This window comes from Globicephala melas, chromosome 1, assembly GCF_963455315.2.
Source record: "Globicephala melas chromosome 1, mGloMel1.2, whole genome shotgun sequence".
Lineage (NCBI taxonomy): Eukaryota > Metazoa > Chordata > Mammalia > Artiodactyla > Delphinidae > Globicephala > Globicephala melas.
The window spans coordinates 128128093-128148498 of NC_083314.1; the positions used below are offsets into that span (position 1 = coordinate 128128093).

Sequence of the window (20406 nt, forward strand, 5' to 3'; positions counted from 1 at the left end):
AATTGAATACAATTTTATATTAAACTGTAAACTAGAGGTATGTCCATATAACAGCCCTGTAATTGTGACACCATAAACTGGACATCAGGATTCTTTCACTAGAATTTCACTCAGTGAATTTGAAAGGAAGGAAAGTCTAGGTTACCTTGAGTAACAAACACTCCCCCAAATCTTAACACAACAATACATTCACTCTTGTTCATGCTACATGTTGAAAGGATGACTTTATTTAATGTAATTGTTCAGGTGTCAGGCTGGTGGAGGCCCCATCATGACAAATATGTCTGTAATTGCTGTATCAGGAGAAGAGCAAATAGTGCACTAGGTCATAAATACTTCTACTCAAGAGATACTCCTCACTTTTAGCTCCTATTGCATTGGCCAAATTAAGTCACATGTCAGCCTAACTGCAAAGAGGGACTGGAGACTTAAATCCTATGATGTTCTCAAAAAGCAAAGAGAAGAAGAAATCCAGAGGAACCACACTAAAAGCTGCCAGAGTCAGAGACATTCAGAGGCATAAATGAAACCATTCATTCACACAACATGCATTTTTTCTGCACTATGCTGTGAACTAGTATGCTAGGAATAAAAATCAAGTGAGCCACTATACATGTGCTAGTTTTGGAGACAACCACTTAAACAATTATTTAAGGATGCTAAGAATGATACATATTCACATTTTGAAGAATCCCCAAAAGACCAACTTACAGTGATCTTGGGTGATCACACAAATCACACAATTTAAAGCTTTGATCTTTTTTAAAAATATAATCAAAGCACTCTAACGTTTCATTAAAGTATATTAATAGTCATATATATTTCATTTAACTAAGCAGTCTAAAAAGAATGTACCAACTTAACAGTGATCTTTACTCAGCTTAAGGGTAAATTTCTTACATGTCTCAGATCCAGAGGAGAGTGTAAAACCTTTCAAGTAACATCATAGGGTTTTTTGTTGCCTTCCTTCTCAGTGTAAATACTGGAAGCTATTATATTACTTTTTATAATGTGAGCCCATCTGACTATAATTCTTGACTCTCAATAAAATGTCCTACTTTTTATACCAAAAATATACTATTTTATCCATTGTTAAACAAAAATATTAAAAATATTAAGGACATTTAAGACAAGAAAATATTCATCCATATTTCCAGAATCCAAATTCAATTTTCTTTTTTCTGCATTCCTATCTATCTTTCACACATTATCATACAAAGAAATTCTACTTGGAAAAAGGAGAAGAAGATTAAGAATATATTCCATTCTAAAAATCGTGGATAACTTTACACATGCAAAGAAGACATGTACTCTTGAGCTTTGGGGCTGTCCTTGTCACATGCAGAGCCAAAAGGGGTGACAAGTGCATCCCCAAGACTGTGTGCAAAGAGACTGATGTTATTCCACTAGCAGTCACTATTACACCATGTATTCACAGCTGAATTTATGCTAATTAACAAAGAGTAGAGAAGATATATACCTTGCCAACTGTTCCAGGAGACAAGGGCCCTTGGCCTGGCTCAGAGGGTGTATTTAGGATAGGATGCATAGAGACTGTACCTAGGACTAAGAGCTTGACATATATACAATTATATTTAGGAAAAGCAGACATTAAACACTGTTTGTACAAACCATGCTTTAACATTTTACTCATCAGCACATTTTAGACTTTAAGATAAATGCATTCTCAATTACCCATCTTCCTAGTTTTTCCAATATATTTTCGTAAATGAGCATGTACCCCATCTGTTAATTCATATATTTATTAACTATTAATAACTATATTTAGTAATTATATTAATAACTATATTTACTAATAAAGCTTATTTTCTTCATAATTTTTATATAGAAAATAAATATACGTTGCAGTTCTAGTAGTTTCTGTACCAAAATACAAAGAATACATCACCTTTGCACCTTTCCCCTTGTTCATATCCCACTTTGGTATCTACTATGTTTGAGTTTCAGCAGCTTGCTTTTATTCTGCAGGAAGTAAATCTTAGTTATATCGAGATAGAAAAAGCAAGTAAGCAAGTAAATAAGCAAGCTAGCAAGCAAGGAATCAAATGAAAAAATCCCTTACTCCTTGTAGTACCTGTCTAAATAACGTCTCTTTAAATAGCATTAGATCATTTGAAAGACAAAACAAGCATTATTATGGAGGTAATTCAAACCCTGGACCGGTAAAGGTTGACTTCTTGTCTTACCTTTAACACCTAGTCTTAGGATATTCAGATTTTGTCATATAAAATGGTATGTGGGATTATATTCACAGATACAGAAATATGTTCCATTCTATCACACCCACGAGTCCCAGAACAGTACACTGAAAGCTGGCATGAATAAGAACCATTCCACAAATGAAAAGCAGAGCTAACGTTCTGATATGTAATGAACTAATTTAGTCACCATATTTTTTCTTCAATTTTAAACATTAATGCTACACTAAGAAGTATTCATTTTTCCTTTAAAAATGGTTATGATATGTGGCTATGCAGGTAGTCTTGTTAAGTAAATACTTTTGTGTGTAGATATTTCTGTATGCCATTATTTATAAGCCAAATACATATTTTAAGAGATGTACATCATCATTTCAAAAATGTTTTATAATTGTTGCTAATATGTTTTGGTAGTAGGTTAGAAAACATCTTAAGTTTCCCAGTAACTGAAGATTCTAGATAAAATGTATTCAGAATTTTAGTATTAGAGAAAACATTAAATGAGAAACATTTGTTTTAATTTGTCTGATGAAAGAACAGAGAATTCCCTTCTTTAAAGTCATAACAGTCATAACATAACAGATAAGTAAGTAGATATTTAGCAGTAAGAGGAAATTTATTATTTCAAAGGACCCTCCAAAATATAACTTTGTAATGCAAAAAAAAATAACAGAAATGAGTATGTTTTTAGAAATTTCAACTATATCATATTTTATTTTCCTGATAAAAATGTTTTCCTAATCAATATTCAAGGCAATATTTTATAGAAAGGTCTAACCTCACTTTAAATAATTCTTGTTTTCTGGTAAGAAAAATCATTGATTATCCTTAATGAAATTAGCAAATTCAGAAGAAAATTCATTTATTTAAAAGGAATTGAACTTTTCTCCATCATCTAACATTTAGTTGGCATTATTCTAAATAGATCAATAATTTAAAAGAACATTTTAATTTTCATTAAAAAGGCTGTAGTATCCAAACTTAGAATACTTTAATATTAGTGAAATTAATTCCATATTTCTTAAATAATGGTACCTTTTTAAAAATAGAATACTTAACAGATGGTAAATTTATAGAATTAAACTGCCTAGATAGTCAAATCAAAGTGGAAAGATAAGGCAATTGTCCAAAAATCTTAGGCTAAATAAAAACTCAGGCCAAAATTCAAGCCAAAAATGAAATGAGAAAGAAATGTATTTTGGGTGGGTCATCATGTTGGCTGACTTCATTAACTGAATTTAGTAGACTAAGATTTTCATCCTTATTTCCCTTTGCTAAGGTGTAAAATTTCCAGAAGTTCCAAAGGTGTGGTTTTAGTGGCTGAGGTTGGAAGCCAAGAGATCTGGTTCTATTTATGTTTCTCTCACTAACAGATGTGTGACCTTGTACAAGAAAGCACACTTATCTGGGCTTAGTTTCCTCTTTTGTAAAATAAGACCCTCTAAAGTCTTTTAACTCTCAGAAATGTTATGAACTCATGAAATAGTAAGATGACAGCTATGTGAGAGTATGTATTATAAAACAGAGCAATTACAGCTGTATGTGTATGTGTGTGGTATGCTCAATGTTCAACAATATGGTATTACCCTAAGGATATTGCTAATATTTAACAATCACTCGAAGTTTAAATAGGTATTTGATTTAATTATAATAGCTTTTATAATTGTCTTAAGAAATTAATCACACTTGAAGTAGGGAAGAAAATTTTTTTCATGTCTTGTGTTACACCAACTCAGAATAACACCAGAATAAATATTCAATGTGATGCCAGTGCTAAGAATATGTGGTCGGAGGTACATCTCCATTCTAATGACTCTGTAAGATGCCTACTCATGGTAAGAACTGCAATGGTGAATGCATTAGATGCAGAAAACCTAATAAGTTAATATTCAAGAAGTCTAATTATTTGCACTTTTAAATTATTTTAGTTACACCATTTGTGTCATATTAATTCTTCAAATTCAGCTGACACATTTTAGCTTTGTATCCATTACTCACCTTTTTAGTACAGCAAAGGTCTTCATAACATTTAGGCACTATCTCAGTAAGGTTCATTTCTTGCCTCTCCTTCCATTACCACATAATTTGATAATGCAGACAGCCATCTATAAAATATTTTGCCACTATACAAACCAATATTTATCTCTTTTAGTATAATAACATAAAAGCCTGTAATTTTTTTTTCTTGGGGAATTAAATCAAATGCTCTCTTAGACTGTTTTACCCATCTTTTCCTCTGCTAGCTCTGTATTCCACAGTACCACCTCCTTTTCTTTCTCCCTGTGAAAATCTCATAATGATAGTACTTACACTATCAGTATTTTTCTTTTCAGGTCACCTACCTCTTTTGTTTAACTGAAACCTACAGCATCTCACTTGTTCTCATACTATTTTACCTCTTGAAGAGCACAAAATTTAATTCTCTCCATCTGAACATACACACACACACACACACACACACACACACACACACACACCACACACTTACACATATATCCTGCCATTCTCTTGCTCTTAACAAATTTGTTATGCTACCACCTTGGGCCTGGGATCACCATCACCTCAACCTACTGAACTTCATGTAGAGTAAAAGTACCCTGGCACAACTGAAGAAACTGCATCTTTAAGAAGCCAGTAAATGAAGTCTTTAAACAATGTTAAGCATTTACGCTAGTGTTAAAATATTTAAATAGATCATGTCAATGCTAACATAAATTTCACTACTTCATCTCTGGTAACTACTATTGCTTTCATGTTTATTAAAGTGAAATAATATTTTTCTACAGAGATTTTAAGTAATTTATCAAGCAGTGAACAGTACAGTGAAAGTGAGTATATGCAGGAAATCCTTTGGGTTATTAAATTTATTTAATAATTTTTCCATGTGTCATTGAATGACAAATGATAATTTTTCTGTTATGGTTAATAATTTACATAGCATATATGATACCTCTCCAGAGGTTTATATATCAAATCACAATTTCAAAGTAGATATGACAGCTATTGACTCAAAATTGCTTTACTGAAAACTTCCTTACTGTACTTTTATATGACAAATTCTAATAGTTTATTAAATGTTTCTGTCATGAATTAATTATGCCAGGAAGATAAGCAGCAGTATCTTCTGTACCAATATTAAACGGTGGTCACAAAAGTAATATGGTGCATTATTGCCAAATATGTTGATAACTTTGAAAAGTTGTTTCAAAATATTAAGTTTTTTTAATTCATTAGGAAATAATTCAATGATCTACAGATTTCTGTCATCTAACAAGCACAATTTTTGCCTGTGAAGGAGAAGGCATAGGATGGAGAAAATGGTACAGAAGCCAAATCTGGGTTTAAATCATCACCTTGTAGCTATGTGACATGGACGTATTACTTCTGTCTTTGAACCTAAATTTTCTAATCTTTCAAATGGTGAGAATAATGCTTCTTAAAGGATTATTTTGAAATAAGGCACTTGACTCATGGTAGGTCTTTAGGAGCTGGTAGCTGTTACTATAATTATGCACTATGGTAAGAGAAGCCAGATGACAAGGGATGGTTCCTGACCACAAAAGGTCAAGAATTTTAAGCATATCACTTAATTCCAAGATAGGAAATAAACATATTTAACTATTTAAATGGCATACCTTAAAAACATACTATGCCATCACGACATATAACCACACACACACACACACACACACACACACACACACACACATATTACTATAGAAAACCTCATTTGTACCAAAAAGTTTATGTTGCACTCTTCTAAAATGTACCATTTTGTCTTATTATTTGCTATGTACTAGAATTATAAATTAGCAATTATTACTACTTCTATTTTATAGCATTAAAAGAGGCTGGTTTGTATTACCAGGATCACATGTTAATTCTGGAAGTACCTATGGTTTTCTTAATCCTCTTTCACTACCTCAGGATAATTCACTAGAGTATTTTCTATAAAAACATGGATATTTCTAATGATTCAAGCCCTATTCACAAAACCTGGCTAAAAACTTCATAAAGGAAAAATATTACTGTTTTGTGGCCATCATTTTTCAAACATTGTTGATTTATAGTACCACTTTGAAATTTGAGTTTTCATTGATAATTCACGAATCAGTATTTTAACATATATACAAAACCTACCATCTAGGCATCTCCTTTCTGATTTTGTGGTTCCTCAGAGTAGAATTTAATAGCTACACTATATGGTCAAATTGCTATTTTAATCTTAAAATTCCAATTTTTAATCCTGAGACATTAAAAACCCTCCACTGAATACTGATGTAGTAAACAGCTTCAAAGTAAAAATGTCAAGGTTCTCAGAAGATCCTAGAATCATCTTCTATATGTCCTTCCTTGAAGATATGAATTACTTAATGATCACTTGGCTTGGCACAAACTAAAGGTCTGTTCTGTGTCACAGATGTGAATTAACGTTTCCCCCAAAGCCATCTTGCCAATTCACGTGACTGACTAGACCCAGCCAAAACAGAATATGGATGATACTCTACAAAGCAGCCATTCTTACTGGAGAGACCAAAGTACTCCAAGTAATGTCTTTTATTGGTTATGTGGTTGTTATAATTATTATACTCAGTGAATAGCATATATTCTCTAATGAAGAATTTTCCAAAAATTATGAAATAATTTATGTGAAGGAAAAAGAATGGAATATGGATCCAGAAATAACTCAGATGGTAATTTATCAATAGTTGGTTACTCTTTGTGCACTCTGTTAATTTGGATATGAAATGAAATTATAATATCATGGAATGAGGGATCCAGCCTTACACTGGGACAACAGTCATCAGAAGATAAAATTATAGTAAAAATAGGTGTAATTTTGATACATCAATGAAAACATACCTTATCTTCAAATTTTCAACTGTTTTATTTATTTTTTCAACTATTTTTAAAGGGTGGACATTTTAAGTCATGATTAAAGAAACTAGGTTTTCATATCAAGTATTACCATGTACTATGAACTGCAAATGACAGAGATCTAAGAAATACCCCTGAGAATTAACACCATGTGGATAATACAGTCACTTAATGATTTCATAATTGATAAAAATTCATAGTGATATTAATCTGTATCTTTGCATTTTTTTTAAATCGAAAGCACACAAAAATACAGATGCACAAAAGCACTTTAAGCTATGTTCTATATTTTATAGAGGAAGCAGAAAAATTAAAAGCTTACAAACAAAAGTGGAATGAAATTTTAATTAAGAAAATTTTAATGCCAGACTAAAGCAGCACTAAAATTCGGAATAAAACATGGCTACTGTAACTGAAGCAGGTTTATTTCTTTAAGAAGTGCTTTCTAATTCTGAAGCTGCATATGTGCAGGCACACGTGATGGGGAATGTAAGGGTTGCCATGGTAAGTACACATCTTTTCTTGGGCAGTCAAGTATTTTTAAAACTGTATAAAGAACTCTCACTTCATAATATGTCATGGAAATTGACTCTGCTTTCCTTACCAACACATATTAGTATGATGCAATGCAGCACAGGACAGAAATAGCCCACATTTCTAAAAACTTCAGCCCATTAAGATCGCTTATAAAACATGGAGTGAAAATGAAATAAGAAATCTCCAAGTCAGGGAACTAATTAAATGGTGGGTCTAGAACAAGTTCTACCTCCATTAAATTAATAAATAATCACACCCCAGGACATTCCACATGCCTGATACACTCCCCGGGAGTCCAAAACGCAAACAGCGCTAAACACCACCCTCAATATACTTTAGTCATATGACTTACTTTTAAGGAAAATTAAAATCATTCCTACAGCCCTACTTTCTCATTCTTCCCCGCGGCGATCAATGGTTTCCAAGAAGCAGGGATGTGACTCTTATCTACTGTCTTTTGCACAAAATCTCGTGGTGCTTCTCTTAAGAGTCTGTAAAGTCAGTTCAAGACGCCTGGATGGAGGCGTGACACTTGGACTGGGGAGGTGGCAGAATCTTTTGAGAAACGCAGCAGGTTCTGAGGCGCTAGAGAACCCACGTGTGCAGGGGCTGGAGAACTTTTCTGCCACGTCTCCCGGAAGGAATGCCTCACTTTTAAATAGGGTCTAGCTGGGGCGAGGGGCGGGGGTGGGTGGAGGGTGGGCAGTAAAAGAGGAGAGGTGGGCGGCAGAGCAGAAGGTTCAAACCCTTCACAGGTATCTACTCGTGCTTCTCCACATTCTCTTCTCGCCCCCTTCAACTTTATTATTTTTCCTTCTTAAAGGAGGACTTAAGCAACAGGGATGCCGAGCATCTCATAGGCTCAGCCTGGAACAAAGAAAATCGAGTTCCTAATACTGTATCGCTCCTGTTGGAGATCACGTGTCCTGCTTTCACTGGAATGCACTCTTCTCGCCCACGCTATAAATTCTCTACTGTGCTTAGAAATTTTACCCAGGTTAAAATATGCTCACATACAAATTGCTTTTCATCTACCAAGAGAACCACATTTCAATGTAAACAGGTACACATCTTTACGTGGTGACCCAGTTACCACTGCAGGTAAATTCAGAAGTGTATTGGGAAAGTAATGGGAAAGAGCAGGTGGAGGACCTTTTATATCTCACTGAGCGTACCCCCCCCTTACCCCCCATACACACACCTTTTCTAATTTCTTTTGAAGGACAACTTCGAAAGGAACGTGGGAGTCGTGGGAGTCTCAGATGGTTCCTTCCTGAAGCCGATTCCCGGGAGTTGTGAAAGTCACCCTTCCCTTCTCTGCCTGGCGCTGCGCCCTCTCGCCCAGCCCGCTCGCTTTGTGACTTGATGGGGAGGAGACAGTGAGGGAGAGGGCGGAGGCGGGTCCTTTATGCAGCCCTGATGGGCAAGAAGTAGTATAATGAAGCAATTCTGCAGCCATCTCCGTTATTATTAAGTCACATTCTTTTTAAAGGCATTCTGTACAAGCCGCATTCCCTCACCCCCATTCTTGACTCTGCAAACTGTAAGGCAGGACACCCTGTGGCAGCCAATTGAGTTGTCCGTGAGCTATGGTTCTATGGTTCTATGGTTATCGTAATGTTAATGTGCTTCCCTCCCTCTTTCCACGTAGGATCTGAAACTAGTCCTGCATCATTAATGACTCTAAGAGGAGGATGCTAGATGCTGAAGGGGGCTCAGCACTGGGATTGGGAATAGAGCTGGCTCACCAGATTCGCCGTGCAACACAAAGAAGATGTGTGGGTAGGAGTTGTCTAGCTTAGGGGGAAGGAGACAACGCTTTTCCTGACTCCCAGGGAGAAAGCTTTCGCTCCATCGCTCCCCCAGTTCTTTCGGTCTTCCAGTCTCTCATACTCCTTCTTCCCCTTCATCCCCTCCCCAAAACCCCACCCGTTCCCTTTAATCCCCAAAGGCATAAAGATTTTCTAATTGTATTTTTCAAACAAATAGACATCAAACAGGAATACTACAGCTTCTAAGATAAAGGGACAAACGCGACCTGCCACAAGTGTGTGTGTGGGGGGGGGGGGAGGGAGAGAGAGAGAGAATATCAAACGAGCGCTTCATCCTTCAGACACCTCCAGGAAAAAACTGACTGGAGATACCCAAGATAATAAAGAACTAAGATCAACCTCAGCTCAACCAACGGTCCCAGCACCAGGACCCCAATCTAGCTCTTTACGTTTCCTTTTTGCAATATGTAACCCTTTAAGTTCAGCCCAGGCCGCTCGGCGCTCCCCTGCACCCGCACAGCTAGCACCCCATTCTAAATGCCCCGCAACCTACCACCTCCCCGCCGCCTCCGCGGGCCACCGCGCAAGCAGCTCCCAGAGGGCGCTGAAGGCTCCGGTCCTCCCACCCCCGCCCCCGTCGGCCACCCGGGTCCCACACCTCGGGCGCTGTGGCTGTCGCGGCGAGGCCCCCGCAACCCCCTTGGCCACAGAGCGATAGTGTCCTACTCACATCGCCGGCGGGAGAAACTGCCCATGAGGTTCCGGAGAGAGTGAATCGTGCAGCTGCCAAGGGTTATTCCTTAAAGTGTTCGGGGGTCCGCAGTGGAGTGGGCACGAGGTTCCTCGGAGGAGAGGAGCGGTGAAGGAGGAGAAGAGGAGAAAGAGGGGATTCCAGGCAGGTGCCACGTTAGACCATGATGCCCGTGCCCTTCAGGTGGACACCTGGAGAGGTTCCGGCGGGAAGCAGCTGAGGGGAAGCCCGAAGCGCTGGCGGGGGAGGCAGGAGCGCATCCACTGCCCAGCTTCCGCCTGCCCTGCGCGCCGCGCTAGCGACCGCAGCAGAAGAGGCAGCAGCGGTGGCGGAGGCGCAGCTCCCTCCCCACCCCCAGAAGGCTCCACAGACAATGAATCCTGGGCGGAGAAGATCCGAGCAGAAAAGGCGAATCTTGCACCCAACTCCGTAACACCCCCTGCCCGCTGCCGCGCCTCTCCTGGGCGAGGATCCCCGGGGACCGGGGCGCAGCGGGCGGTTCGGAGGGGCAGTGCGCTCCCGCGGCTGCAGGCGGCGGCCGAGTGGGCGGTTGCAGGTCCCTCCGGCGAGAACCCGCTGCCCAGGGGCTGAGTGTCCGTAGCTTCGAGCCCAGGGTTCGCCCGGAGTGGGGTCCTCCTCGGTGCAGTGGCTCGGTGAACAGGTGCCAGGATTGGCAGGCGAGGAGGCGCTGCTCCTGGCTCTTGGCTGTGTCTCCGTGCTCTCCCCGCCCCCTCTCTTTTTTCCCACCCCCTTTTCCGACGACACCAGCTGCAGCTGCTTCAAAGTGTAAAAAATGTCAAGGAGATTTTCCAGCAATAGGGGAGGGGGTGACCACGTTCACAGCCCTCGGCCTCTTTTTGAGATCCTCGCCTGCCCCTCTGACCTCCACTCGGGCTTCCCCAAATTGTGAGAAGAAAAATCCCAGTTCGGCGGAGAATTGAAATGGTCGCCTTCTCCCGGCTCCGGCACAGGCTGTTGTTAGAGAACGGGACAACAGGCCGAGCTCTCTGGGTTCTTTCAGTCGCCCGCCGTGCGCCAGGCAGGTGCCCGAGGCACGGCGCCGGGCAGCGCTGGGCCGCCGGTTCCTCCCGTTGCCGGACCGGCCCGTGGCGCTCGGGCGGCGCGGCGTCCTGCAGCGCGGGAGACTCCGCCGCACCAGCGCCCCCGGGCCTCTGCGCCTTCCAGAGCTCCCCTGCACCCGCACCGGCTCGGTGACGCTGCGCTCGTGGCTCCGCAGGCTGCCGCTCCTGCTATCTCAGCAAAGAGGCGGCTGGGAGCGCCTCCTCGGGGTTTCCTCCCCCGCCCGCCTTTCCCGCTGCAGGTTGTTGTCTGCCAAGGAGAAAAGTCTCTGCTAGCGGGTCGGTCGCTTCACGTCAGTCAAGGCAACGACCTTTGTGCCTGCTCTCACGTTCCCTTCTCTTTCTGGGGCCAGGGTTGCTGCCCTGGGAGTGCGCAAAATAAGAAGGGGTTTTCTAACTATCCTTCGTGTTTTCACCGCCACGCCTCCTGCCATGAACACACACTCTCACACTCACACACACTCATATGCTTCCTCACGTAAAAGCACACACAGACACTTTATTCTCTCACACTTGTCTTTAAACTCTCATAAGCAGCAATATATTAAGAAACATATTGACGAAGCTGGTACTATATTTAGACTTCTCTTTTATTCTCTAAACCCATTGGGTCAATTCTCTCTTTAAAATAAGATTTATTATCCTGGAATCACCTATTTTTTTTCTTTTCCTGGAATATAGGCTATACGCTTTTTGTTTCCTCATTATAAGAAAGGATTTCCCTTTATTTCTCTACATCGCTAATACAGGCAGATGTCATGGTATTCATTTACCACTCTGGGGTGGATGCAAACTCACAGTTTACTAAAAAGAAAATGCATTTGCTCATATTCTTGGATTTGCAATGCTAAAATCATCAAGGTCAAAAATCATCTTTTCTGGCTGTTAAGGATTGTCTAGGAAGAGACTTTGGAGATTGACACCTAATCTGCAGAGTACCAAGAATTATTATTTTCCACTTTACCTGGGCCATGAAAGTGGGCTGACTTTTAAGGATAACTTCCCAGTATATCATATTATTTGCATGTAAAAGGAAAGAGGAATGAGAGCATATTTTGAAAATCCAGATCATTTTAAAAGTGTGTTATAAAACACCACTGAGAAAGGGTTCTGAAACGGCAAGGAGATGAAAAAAAAATTTTTTTAAGGACAAATTTTGAATTGACCTCTGTGGAGCTCTATTTTTTTCACCCATGGTTTTGTCCTTGTAAACATTTGCCACATCTTAGTGTCTCAGCTGGATGGAGTGATATGAAAAATTTTAGGTACTGATTGAAAATCTAAAAAAAGTATAACCTCGCACAACAGTTATACAATTGTAGCAATTCTTTACAGGCCTCCAGTTCTTTTGGATACAGTTTACACAGAACTTTCACATATATTATTTTATTTAATCCTTTCCTAAAACTATTTGGTGGGTAACGTTTTCCACACTTATAGGAAGGGCACAAGGCTCATCTCAGAAACGTACCCAATTGCCGTGTACTTGAACTCAGAATTTCTTATTTTAACTCCAGGATTCATTCCCTTTTACCAAAATATTTGACCAAAAAAAAAAATTGTATGTAAAATCACAGCCAATTATGAGGAAACTGCAGATCATTGCAAACAGGTAACATACCTACCAATGAACTTACATCTCAGGTGTTCAGTGGAACTTTCCTAAATGAAAACAAAATTGTTCCCTTCTAATGGAGAGAAAGATATTTTTTGGAACCCCAAATTAAAAATTGATGATGCCCCTGTAATATATTTCAAATCATACGCCCTCCTTTCCTCTTTGTCATATCCTAGAACCTTGATTTCAGACTATATAGGTTCAAATGGATAAAATATTTTAAATATGTGCAGGTGTGATGCAGTGCCTATGGGTTTTTAACAAACATGATTTTAGCATGAAAAAAATAAGAAGGAAGTATTCTCTGTAGAATGGGCTTTGGATACAATGGCCCAATTTTTTTCTAAGGTTTATGAATCTTGAACAAATTTTGGCCACCTTCACTATTTAAACAATGAAGCATACTGAAGAGATTTCAATGGTTTCATAGAATTAAGGATCTATTGAAATGCAAATAAAGATGCTGTCTTTAAACTCCAAGTTGCCCTCTCATCAACCCTCTGGAAATGCAGATGACTGTCTGCAAATTGGAGAAAGATGAATGTAGAATATCCTTAGGCTGTCACTCAAGCAGAGGTCCAACACCAAAAACAGTAACAACTCAAAATTAGGTCAAGGCAGTTTTAACAGTTTAGCTGTTCAGATTACATCTAAGAATGGTTAGACATTGAATCCATAAAATTTTGTAAACTGTTAATCAATTCCTTTGACTCACACTACTAAAATTTTTGAAAGGATAAGCTGTTTCCAAGATAAGCAGGACTAACCTTGTTTGAAAATAAAAGACATATGGTGATATTAGACAATCAGGCACCAACTATCTTTCTAATATTTTTCTTTGGAAGCCTGGTATGTCACACTTGTCTTAAAAAGATTTCCTCTTCGGCAATTCCTGATTTTAAAAAACCCACTTATAGAAAGCACAATACTTTCAGTTTTACCAACCATTAAAGTCTTAACAGGATTATCTTAATTAGATATTGGTCCTTGGGGAAATAAAAAAAACTTTGTTAAATTTTGATTTATGGGGATATAGATCTGAAGAGCTCGGAGCTGGTAGAGCTTGGTAGGACAGGATCAGTATCAATGGGGTACCATAAGAGTATGGAGTACTGTTAGCTTTTGAAAAACAGGGAGAAACTCTGAAAAGGAAGTGGGAGTCATTAGATTCTTCTTCAAGTTAATCTGTTAGACAGCCTTTACTGTGAAACTAATCTCTCAGATTAACAATCTAGTCTAGCTAAAGAGAATGGTTATTGTTATATTGAATTCATTTGGATAATTATTTTTTATTTTTAAACATTAATTTTCATATTTATGATATACAAAATACAATGAACACTAATGTACACATCATGCATCTCTTTTAAGAAGAAAAATATGATTGATAAGATTGAAGCTTCCAGGACTTCCCTGGTGGTCCAGTGGTTGAGACTTCACCTTCCAATGCAGAGGGTGTGGGTTCAATCCCTGGTCAGGGAGCTAAGATCCCACATGCCTTGTGGCCAAAAAAACAAAACATAAAACAGAAGCAATATTGTAACAAATTCAATAAGGACTTTAAAAAACATGGTCCACGTTAAAAAAAAAAAAATCTTAAAAAAAAAAGAATTGAAGCTTCCTCTCCCATTCCTCTAATTCTTCTCCCCTTACCCCACAGAGGTAACCTCATTCCTAAACTTTTGTATTTATTTGTACATTTGTACATTACTAAATTTCATGCCCTTTTACTGCTAACAACATGTTTATATTGCTTTGCAAATTTTAGTCTTACAAAAGTGATATAATGCAGTATGTATTCTTTTGCAACTTGCTTTTGATTTTGAAAGAAAACGGCATTATGTCTGTGAGTGTGAATTGTCTTGATATGTGACACTCTGGTTCACTAATTTTTACTGCTGCATGATACTTGACTTTATGAATTTGTCATTTTCACCTTCTGATGACAATTTTTACTTTAGTAATGCTGTTATAAACATGTTTGTTTATATCTCTTTATGTATATGGATGAGAGTTTTTCTATTTTATATACCATCTAGGAGTGGATTTCCTGGGTTGTGGAGTATATTCGATATTCAATTGTTTTCAAACAATTTACATTCCTGCTATCATTTATAAGAGTTTTCTTTGATCCATATCCTGGCAGTACTTGGTATTATCAGATACTCTCACATTGTCCAGTCCAGTCCGAGGGGTGTAAAATGGTATTTCATTATGGTTTAAATGTGTATCTTCCTGCTTAATTATAAGATTGAGAACATTTTTATATTTATTAACAATCCACATTTCCAATATGAATTGGTTAGTTTATATATTTCATGCATTTTTCTATTGGGTTTTCTTGGTGTGTGTGTGTGTGTGTGTGTGTGTGTGTGTGTATCCTGGATTCTATTCCTTTGTCAGATCTCATCTTTGATTTTCACTCTTAAGATGATGTATTTTTATGAAAAGAAGTTTTAATTTAATATTGTCAACTTTATCAGTACTTTCCTTTATGATATGTGCTTTGTATCTAGTTTAAGAAACACTTTACTATCCCAAGATTATATATTTTCCTATATCGTATGCTAAAATCTTTAGAATTTGAATTTTTTACCTTTCAGACTTTAAACTATCTGACATTGACTGGATAGAATAAGGTCTTGTGATTTCACAATCTGTTTTCAAGAGATCAGTGGCATGAGAAAAATTAAAGAAGTTATCATGGATTTACCCTGTACTTAAGAATTAATAGTCCAAAAAGAAAGGATAAAGAAAAGTCAAAGAAAAAGAATAAGATGAGGTGCCTTGCTTTCCTTGTCAATATTGATTGTGAAACTACAGTAATTTAGGACAGTTTTCAATTGAAACAGTTTAAAGAGATAGGTGAAACCAAATACAAAGGCCAAAAATTGAGCAATGAGCTTTTATACAACAGAGGAGGCAGAAGGCAATCAGCTACCTCCTGAGGAATAAAATGGAAACTTAAACAAAAATTAATACCTTACCTCACACTATAGACAGAACAAAATCATATTGGCAGTTTTCTCTCACGAGCAGTTCAGACAAAATTTAATATACCAGTACTCCAACAGGAAGGTTATCTTAAATGAAATATAAGTAAAAAGACCAGCTCTGAGGAATTTAATATATTTTTTAAAAAAAATAATATAGGTGAGTTCACTAACACATTATGGTATAAACATTTTCTGAGAATGTCTTTGCTATCTCTGGGTAGTTTCCTATCTATATAAAATTTTAAATACATTTTCTTCAACCAGAAGTTCTTTCTGATTATAAAATTACATTATCCCATGATCTTAAATTTTAATACAGTATATTATTATTAAGTTGAGTAGTTAGGAATTATAAAAAACAGGTAAGGAATTGATGATTTTAATAGCAAAGTTTTTTTTTAACGACAACTATAAACTGCTGAAGAATTTTCAGTGGTCTGCAAATATAGGAATTCAAACTGCATAACTAACCAGAGTTCAGGAGGTTTCATGCACACAAAATCCAGAACATATACAACATTCACCTTCCCTTAGATAACATAATCTTTTAACCCAAGAATCTGTATGTTGCTGATATTAAGTTGTTTCTATGCTAAATCAGTCAGTAAGGAAACCAATTATCTTTCCTTAGAAGTTAAGGTAAACTAATATTTGTTGCTTTTTTTCTGCTTTGTACTTTGTCATACCTTAGCTGAGATAGGCTGAAAGCTAGGCATCTTGCACCAGTTAGCCAAGTTGTGAATGCAAAGGAAGAGTTCTTGAATGAAATTAAAAATGCTACTCCAGCGAACACACATATGATAAGAAAGCAAAACAGCCTTATTGAAAAGAAAACTTTTAGCGGTCTGGATAGAAGATCAAACCAACCACAACATTCCTTAAGCCAAAGCCTAATTCAGAGCAAGGCCATTACTCTCTTTAATTCTATGAAGTCTGAGAGAAGTGAGGAAGCTGCAGAAGAAAAGTTTGAAGCTAGCAGAAGTTGGTTCATTAGGTTTAAGAAAAGAAGCCATTTCCATAAAATAAGAGTGTCAAGTGAAGCAGAAAGTGCTGATGTAGAAGCTGAAGCAAGTTATCCAGCAGATCTAGCTAAGATAATTAATGAAGATGGCTACACTAAACAACAGATTTTCAATGTAGCGAAACAGCCTTCTATTGGAAGAAGATGCCACCTAGGACTTTCATAGCCAGAGAAGAGAAGTCAATGCCTGGCTTCAAAGCTTCAAAGGACAGACTGACTCTCTTGTTATGGACTAACACAACTGGTGACTTTAAGTTGAGGCCAATGCTTTTTAACCTTTCCAAAAATCCTAGGGCCCTTATGAATCATGCTAAATCTACTCTGCCTGTGCTCTATAAACCGAACAACAAAGCCTGGATGACAGCACATCTGTTTACAACGTGGTTTACTGAATATTTTAAGCCCACTGTTGAAATCTGCTGCTCAGAAGAAGACTCCTTTCAAGATATTACTGCTCATTGACAGTGCATCTAGTTACCCAAGAGCTCTGATGGAGATGTACAATGAGATTAATGTTGTTTTCATGCCTGCTAACACAATATCTATCTATTTCACGCCTGCTAACACAATATCAATTCTATTAATAATATAATATCTATTCTGCAGTCCATAGATCAAGGAGTCATTTTGATTTTCAAGTCTTATTATTTAAGAAATACATTTTTTAAGGCTATAGCTGCCATAGGTAGTGATTCCTTTGATGGACCTGGGCAAAATAAATTGAAAACCTTCTGTAAAGTGTTTACCTTTCTAGATGTCTTTAGGAACATTTGTGATTCATGGGAAGAGGTCAAAATATCAACATTAGCTGGAGTTTGGTAGAAGTTGATTCCAACTCTCATCGATGATTTTGAGGGGTTCAGGACTTCAGTGGATGAAGTAACTGCAGTTGTGGTGGAAATAGCAAGCGAACTTTAGAAGTGGAGCCTAAAAATATGACTGAATTGCTGCAATCACAGGATAAAACTTTAAAGGATGAGGAGTTACTTTTTATGGCTGAGCAAAGAAAGTTGTTTCTTGAGATGGAATCTAGTCCTGGTGAAGATGATGTGATGGTTGTTGAAATGATAACAAAGGATTTAGAATACTACATAAAGTTATTTGATAAATCAGTGGCAGGTTTTGAGAGGATTGGCTCCAGTTTTGAAAGAAGTTCTACTGTGGACAAAATGCTATCAAACAGTATTGCATGCTTCAGAGAAACTTTTCATGAAAGGAAGAGTCAATTGATACGGAAAACTTTAATGTTGTCTTAGTTCTGAAAAACTGCCAAAGTAACCCCAGCCTTCAGCAATCACCAACCTGATTAGTCCAGCAGCTATCAACTTTGAGGCAAGAACCTCAACCAGCAAAACCATTATGACTTGCCAAAGGCTCAGATAATGGTTAGCATTTTTTAGCAATCAATTATTTTTAAATTAAGGTATCTACATTGCTTTTATAGACATAATGCTATTACAAACTTAATAGACTATTGTAAACATAATTTTATATGCACTTGGAAATCAAAATATTTGTGTAACTTGCTTTATTGTGATGTTCACTTTATTGTAGTGGTCTGGAACTGAACCCACAATATCTCCAAGGTATGGCTGTAATTGTTTTCTTGTATAACACAAGTCTTGGGACCTCAATTATAGTGTCAGGAATTTGCTTTGTTCTAGAAAGAGAATTCTTAGGAAAGAAAATCTTTCCATTCAAAGATGGGAAAATAGACATAGCCAGAAAAATATTTATCCTATGTTTTTGCTTATTATGTGAGACCACATCTAAAATCTAAATGGAAATGATGGAGGAAAGTATAAGTTGAACACAATTCTAATTTAATTATAAGGCAAGATATACTAAGCTGTGGTGATTTTGTCTATTTGCCTGACAGAAAATAGTCAAATAGTGGTGCCAGACACAGTAAGTTCAGCAATTTGAGGTTTTAAAAATTACTTATTTTTAGTAAAAGCAGGAGTAGTTTGGACATATGTAGTCAGGACCCCAGAACTTTTTGTTTAGGTCTCACTGTTATGCTTACTTCAAGATGAAAGAAATGGCTTTGAGTATATAAATCATACTGGAATATTTTAATATGTTCCAGAATGGTAATATTTAGCATAGAATCTAATCATAGTTCAGAGTGGAGACTTCATACTATTGACTATTAAGAATAACTGATATAAAGTTACACAGCTTGCTATTATCCAATTTTATTTATGTTTTCAGCTCTATCATTAGAAAAAATGTTTGTTAACAGGAAACAAGTAGAGATTCATTTAGATCCAGGATAACATTTTATTTCAGTGAATTTTTCTTCTCAACAGTTTACACTTAATACTTTATCATCTATAATTATAAAACCCCACAGTTTCAAAATTTTAGGTTAGATGAAAATGTCTTTTTTTACACTTTACTCTTGAATAATAATTTAGTTGGTATATAATTCAAAGTTGACAGTTACTATTCCTTAGTACTTTGAAGATATTATTCCATGGGTTTGTTTTGGTCTTCACTGTTACTGTTAAAATATCTGCTCTCAGTCTAATTGTCATTTCTCTGTAGACAGTCGTTCCTTTCATTCTTGCTGTCATTGAGATATTCTCTTTTTGGCTTTGTACACTGATGTATTTAGGCATCAATTTCCTTCCATTTTATTTTCTAGTTTTTAAAATTTTATTTCTCTTATTTATTTCTATTTTTGCTGTTATAGATTAATTTTTTTAACTGTTCAGCTTTTATCTCTTAAAATACTGTCTCTCTTCCATTCCCTATATTGTCGCTTTCTTATTTTATCTTCCGTATCACTAACTACTCTGTAATATTTTTCTCTCTTCTGTCTCTCTGTGCTACATTTTCTGCAATTAGTGGCCTTTATCTTTCAGTTAATTGATTCTTTTTCAACTATCTAATGTAATGTTTAACCTACCATTGAATTTTGAATCTCACTAATTATGTTTATAATTTCAACAAGTTATTTTGTTATAAGATTTTCTGATCTGTTCCGAAAGCATATTTCTTGTTCATGTTTTTGATTCACTCTTTTATTTTGCATGCTGATTTAATAATTTTAATATCTGAAATTCAAGAAGTCTAATTTGGGGTGCTGATTTATTTTCTCTTGACTCTTGCTAGTAGTGGTATATTTCCTTGGATTCGGAGCTCATTTTCAGTTGGATGTTACATGTGGGAATAATGTGAACCCTTGGTTAAAGATGTTTCCCTGCAATAAGGATTTGTATTTGTTTTTTTTCCGATGACCCAAGGAGCTAGCTACCCAAATCATTTTAATTTTTAGCTGTGGGTTTCCCAGATTATCAAATAAGTCCCAAGTGCTCAAAAGACCATGCCTGTGATTACAAAGAAAAGACTTTCTTCCCAACCCAAAGACAAGGTTGAAGCAGACAATGTGCTGTTTCTGTTTTCCAGAAACAGAAAAAAATTCCTGTTTTCCAGGGGTAAATATTTTTAAATTAAACTTAGTGAAAATGTAGGCCCTCAAGGGTTCCATCTTTAAGTTAATTCCCACCTTTTCTAGGCTAAAGGTCTA

The 20406-nt window shown here is 37.0% G+C and overlaps 1 protein-coding gene across 7 annotated transcripts in view; it reads right to left on the reverse strand.

Annotated features, from left to right (window-relative positions):
* Window positions 1-11260, reverse strand: part of LRRC7 (leucine rich repeat containing 7) — a 498913-nt gene extending 487653 nt beyond the window's left edge. For all 7 annotated transcript variants that reach the window (XM_060304379.1, XM_060304393.1, XM_030865914.2 and 4 more), the window contains exon 1: window positions 10137-11260. In XM_060304379.1, the coding sequence (XP_060160362.1) occupies window positions 10137-10138 (2 nt within the window). In that variant the 5' untranslated portion in view covers window positions 10139-11260. The remainder of the gene's footprint in view (window positions 1-10136) is intronic.
* Between the last annotated feature and the right edge of the window lie 9146 nt (window positions 11261-20406).